Genomic DNA, 6,000 nt, shown 5'->3' on the forward strand with positions numbered 1-6,000 from the left:
ACAATACTTTGCAGATATTAAAGGTTTCTTCCCATGTAGAAAATGTGTTATATGTAGGGAGACTCTGATTTACTTTGTCCGTAAATATACCCACTTTCGTTCTAATACCACACAGAAAACATATAATCTGAAATCCTTTATCACGTGAAACACCAGATATGTTGTATACATGCCCATGTCAGAAGCAGTATATCCTGAGGACCATTAGATGACTCCGCGACCGACTTAGAGAGCATGTTTTTTTATGCACATATACTTTTGATTAATTATAATTTTTTATGCGCCTAATGTATTTTAGATCATAATTTTCTTTTTATTTATGTACTTCATTCCCACATTTACCAGCATTGTAATTACTACCCCTTTTGTGGTCTGTGAGTACTGGCTGGTTTTGCCATTCATATACATGGTGGTATTTAACTAATTCTTAGCTTTTTGTGAATTAATAATCGCAGTCCTGCATATTGCTCACAATAGCTTTTATGACGACCAGTTAGATCCTTGAATTTAGAGCAATTCCCAAGGCTGCTATGTATGTAATAAGGATCCTTATACAGTTGGTCAGCCACCATGTGTGCAAGTTCTGTAATTCATCATAGGTATACTTCAACTATGAGAGACAAAATGAGAAAAAAAAAATCCAGAAAATAGCATTGTCTAATTTTTAAAGAATTTATTTGCAAATTATGGTGGAAAATAAGTATTTGGTCAATAACAAAAGTTCATCTCAATACTTTGTTATATACCCTTTGTTGGCAATGACAGAGGTCAAACGTTTTCTGTAAGTCTTCAAAAGGTTTTCACACACTGTTGCCGGTGTTTTGGCCCTTTCCTCCATGCAGATCTCCTCTAGAGCAGTGATGTTTTGAGGCTGTCACTGGGCAACATGGACTTTCAACTCCCTCCAAAGGTTTTCTATGGGGTTGAGATCTGGAGACTGGCTAGGCCACTCCAAGGACCTTGAAATGCTTCTTAGAAATCCACTCCTTCATTGCCCGGGCGGTGTGTTTGGGATCATTGTCATGCTGAAAGACCCAGCCACGTTTCATCTTCAATGCCCTTGCTGATGGAAGGAGGTTTTCACTCAAAATCTCACGATACATGGCCCCATTCATTCTTTCCTTTGCACGGATCAGTCGTCCTGGTCCCTTTGCAGAAAAACTGCCCCAAACCATGTTTCCACCCCCACTTTGGATGTTACTCAGCATTATTTCTCCTCCAAACACGACGAGTTGAGGTTTTAGCAAAAGGTTCTACTTTTTGGTTTCATCTGACCATATGAAATTTTCTCAATCCTCTTCTGGATCATCCAAATGCTCTCTAGCAAACTTCATACGGGCCCGGACATGTCCTGGCTTAAGCAGGGGGACACGTTTGGCACTGCAGGATTTGAGTCCCTGGTGGCGTAGTGTGTTACTGATGGTAGCCTTTGTTACTTTGGTCCCAGCTCTCTGCAGGTCATTCACTAGGTCCCCACGTGTGGTTCTGGGATTTTTGCTCACTGTTCTTGTGATCATTTTGACCCCACTGGGTGAGATCTTGCGTGGAGCCCCAGATCGAGGGAAATTATCATGGTCTTGTATGTTTTCCATTTTCTAATAATTGCTCCCACAGTTGATTTCTTCACACCAAGCTGCTTGCCTAGTCCAGATTCAGTCTTCCCAGCCTGGTGCAGGTCTACAATTTTGTTTCTGGTGTCCTTCGACAACTCTTTGGTCTTGGCCATAGTGGAGTTTGGACTGTTTGAGTTTGTGGACAGGTGTCTTTTATACTGATAACAAGTTCAAACAGGTGCCATTAATACAGGTAACAAGTAGAGGACAGAGGAGCCTCTTAAAGAAGAAGTTACAGGTCTGTGAGAGCCAGAAATCTTGCTTGTTTGTAGGTGACCAAATACTTATTTTACAGAGGAATATACCAATTAATTAATTAGAAATCATACAATGTGATTTCCTGTATTCTTTCCCCCCATTCTGTCTCTCATAGTTGAAGTGTACCTATGATGAAAATTACAGCCCTCTCTCTCATCTTAAGTGGGATAGCTTGCACAATTGGTGGCTGACTAAATACTTTTTTGCCCATCTGTATATTTTTTTCTGTCCTCCAATAAAATGGCGGCAGTTAATACATGTAACTAACAGTCTAGACTATCAGTGTTATAAGATCTCTTAAATATACAGACCGATACACTTCCGGTCCTCGGGAAAATGGCTGCTGCTCCACTTTTAGCCGTTCACAAAATGGCATTTCTTCTATTTCCGGTATGAAATTCTGCGATTTCCGTGTCTGTGGTTATTTTAACAAGGTAGTAACAAGACGTCAGTGATAGGCTGATCACTTGACAACGTTTTTTGAGAATGAAACGTGTCAATAGGGGCCTAGACGCTGATGTCATTGCCGCCGCATCCTCGTGGTAGGAGCAGCGTTTTTTCTGTGAGTTTTAAATACTACACTATATGAGCAATACTTTGGTTCCTGTTGGTGAGCTTCTTTACACAGTGCACATCACATGGGAAGTGACCACAGAACCAACACAGCAAACTATATCTCCACCATACTGCTTAACAGCAGTACAAGGCTCATCTTATTTCACCTTCTGGTGAGTGCATAGGTTGGTGGAGGGAGATCACTGTGAAGGAGCATCTGACAACACTTTTGTTCTCACTGTTGTTTCTTGTTTATTGTCTTGTGAGTGTTCTGACCGGAGGAATCTTTCGGATACAGTGGATAACCCAGCTGTCATTTGACTGTTAAATTTTATATGGGCTCACTATTTGGACTTTGTTTACAGTGAATCATGTTATACTTTTGATCACTTCCTGAGGGTTTATCTTCTTTGTTTGTTGAAGCACTAAAGATATCACCTATTAGCACTGCACATATTTTTAGGTTACTTTGACATACTAACAGCAACTGCCTCCCATTGTTGCCCGTACTGGCTATCTAATTCTGTCTACCATGCCCCACTATTGGACTACAATGTTGATGGAGGCCCAACAAACTATTTATTTTGTGTGGTACGGTGAGTGTTAGCAACAACCTGTTGAGTCTGGAAATCTTCTGTAAAAACATTAAAACCTTAGTTAATGCAGAGTATATTATGCAAATGCTAGTTTCTTTTAAATATTTGGATACATGTTATTTTTAATTACATTTTTTTAAAAACTGTAGCAATGTAATTTTGTATAAAAGTCCTAATTTTATATATATATATATACACAATATCTCACCAAAGTGAATACACCCCCTCACATTTTTGTAAATATTTTATTATATTTTTTGATGTGACAACACTGAAGAGATGACACTTTGCTACAACGTAAACTAGTAAGTGTACAGCTTGTATAGCAGTGTTAATTTGCTGGCCCCTCAAAATAACTCCACACACAGCCATTAATGTCTAAACCGCTGGCAACAAAAGTGAGTACACCCCTAAGTGAACATGTCCAAATTGGGCCCAAAGTGTCAATATTTTGTGTGGCCACCTATTTTCCAGCACTACGTTAATCCTCTTTGGCATAGAGTTCACCAGAGCTTCACAGGTTGCTACTGGAGTCCTCTTCCACTCCTCCATGATGACATCACTGAGCTGGTGGATGTTAGAGACCTTGCGCTCCTCTACCTTCCGTTTGAGGATGCCCCACAGATGCTCAATAGGGTTTAGGTCTGGAGACATGCTTGGCCAGACCATCACCTTTACCCTCAGATTCTTTAGCAAGGCAGTGGTCATCTTGGAGGTGTGTTTGGGGTCGGTATCATGTTGGAATACTGCCCTGCAGCCCAGTCTTCAAAGGGAGGGGATCATGCTCTGCTTCAGTATGTCACAGTACATGTTGGCATTCCTTTTTTCCTCAATGAACTGTAGCTCCCCAGTGCCAGCAGCATTCATGCAGCCCCAGACCATGACACTCTCACCACCATGCTTGACTGTAGGCAAGACACACTTGTCTTTGTACTCTTCCCTTGGTTGCTGCCACACATGCTTGTCACCATCTGATCCAATTAAGTTTAACTTGGTCTCATCGGACCACAGGACATGGTTCCAGTAATCCATGTCCTTAGTCTGCTTGTCTTCAGTAAACTGTTTGTGGGCTTTCTTGTGCATCATCTTTAGAAGAGACTTCCTTCTGGGACAACAGCCATGGAGACCAATTTGTTGCAGTGTGCGGCGTATGGTCTGAACACTGACAGGTTGACCCCCCACCCCTTCAACCTCTGCAGCAATGCTGGCAGCACTCTAATGTCTATTTCCCAAAGACAACTTCTGGATATGACGCTAAGCACGTACACCCAATTTCTTTGGTCAACCATGGGGAGGCCTGTTCTGAGTGGAACCTGTCCTGTTAAACCATTGGATGATCTTGGTCACCGTGCTGTAGCTCAGTTACAGGGTCCTGCAATCTTCTTATAGCGTAGGCCATCTTTATGTAGCGCAACAATTCTTTTTTTCAGATCCTCAGAGAGCTCTTTGCCATGAGGTGCCATGTTGAATTCCAGTGACCAGTGTGAGAGTGAGAGCGATAACACAAAATTGAACACACCTGCTCCCCATTCTCACCTGAGACCTGGTAACACTAACGACTCACATGACACCAGGGAGGGAAAATTGCTAATTGGGCTCAATTTGGACATTTGTGCTTAGGGGTGCACTCACTTTTGTTTCCAGTGGTTCAAACATTAATGGCCGTGTTGTTATTTTGAGGGGACAGCAAATTTACACTGTTATACAAGCTGTACACTCACTACCGTACATTGTAGCAAAGTGTCATTTCTTTTGTGTTGTCACATGAAAAGATATAATAAAATATTTGCAAAAAATGTGAGGGTTGTACTTACTTTTGTGAGATACTGTGTGTGTGTGTGTGTGTGTGTGTGTGTATATATATATATATATATATATATATATATAATTAATTTTTTTATTCTTCTGTAATTTTTTTTTTTTTTTCTTTAAATGGCTAGGTTTGTATTCGTCCCCAAATTCATGAAGTAATTGAAATGCCCCAGCAAGTCCTTCCAGTTCAAAACCAAAAAAGACGGAGGACTGTAAATGAGGAACTGAGCAGACAGCTACTTAATGAAGCAACTGCAGTTCTCAACCAAAAAGAAGACGAATTTGATGCATTTGGTGTTACTGTTGCAGCAAAGTTACGCAAAATGGATGAAAAGCAAAGACTATTATCCGAGGTTCTTATCACTGATATTTTGTTCAAAGGAATGATGAAGAAACTCACTGAAGAAACAAGTATTTCTCTCTTTCAAAGTCCTCACTTTTCTTGTCAAATACCGGGTTGCTCCAATTCTGTTGACTATGCTTTTTCAAGTTCTCATCAACCAACTTTACTGCGACAAGAATTTGTCTCCCTGAACCATGAGTATAACTGCACTAGTACACCTGCCAGGGCAAGCACTTCATTTTGTCTATCAACAATGCCTGCTTCTCAAGTAACAGAATCTTCACCTTACAAAGAAGAACATTTATAACTAAATTTTTTGCAAAAAAACTCATGCCCTATACTTTCTACTGTGTTTTTACTCTGACACTAATTTACATCTGTTTTATTTAGATTATAATTTAATTTTTTATTGTACAGGTCTTTTTATATTAATGTTTATAAATACATTAATTATCATGGATCCCTTTTTTCCTTCTGCCTTTTTTCAAGGGAAAGTTATGAAACAAAGTAATAATTTGATGGACCAAGCCATAACTTAATGGACATAACTTCCATTACCTGCTTTTAACGGCTCACTCCAATTTTGTAGGAAAAATAAATAAAAAGATATAGGATTTACAATTGACACACAGGCCATTTTATTTTGCAGATGACTTTGATTTTCTTAAAACTGGCAAAAAGAAAATCAAATATGGCTTCCTTGTGCAATGGAGGCAATCTGTACATTTTTTACAAAACTCTTCCCATAAGGCCTCATGCACGCAGGGTTTTTTTACACCCCCTTTTACTAGTGTCAGATTTTTTTATTTTTTTTGCAGCTTAA

The 6,000-nt window shown here is 39.8% G+C and overlaps 1 protein-coding gene across 1 annotated transcript in view; it reads left to right on the forward strand.

Moving 5' to 3' along the window:
- The window catches only part of LOC309551770 (uncharacterized protein), a 216,763-nt gene extending 211,126 nt beyond the window's left edge, over positions 1-5,637 (forward strand). The window contains exon 3 of the mRNA XM_082252462.1: positions 4,963-5,637. Coding sequence (XP_082108588.1) covers positions 4,963-5,484 — 522 coding nt within the window. The 3' untranslated portion in view covers positions 5,485-5,637. The remainder of the gene's footprint in view (positions 1-4,962) is intronic.
- The last annotated feature ends 363 nt before the right edge of the window (positions 5,638-6,000 follow it).

Source organism: Pelophylax lessonae (genome assembly GCF_965119305.1).
Source record: "Pelophylax lessonae genome assembly, chromosome: 3".
NCBI lineage: Eukaryota > Metazoa > Chordata > Amphibia > Anura > Ranidae > Pelophylax > Pelophylax lessonae.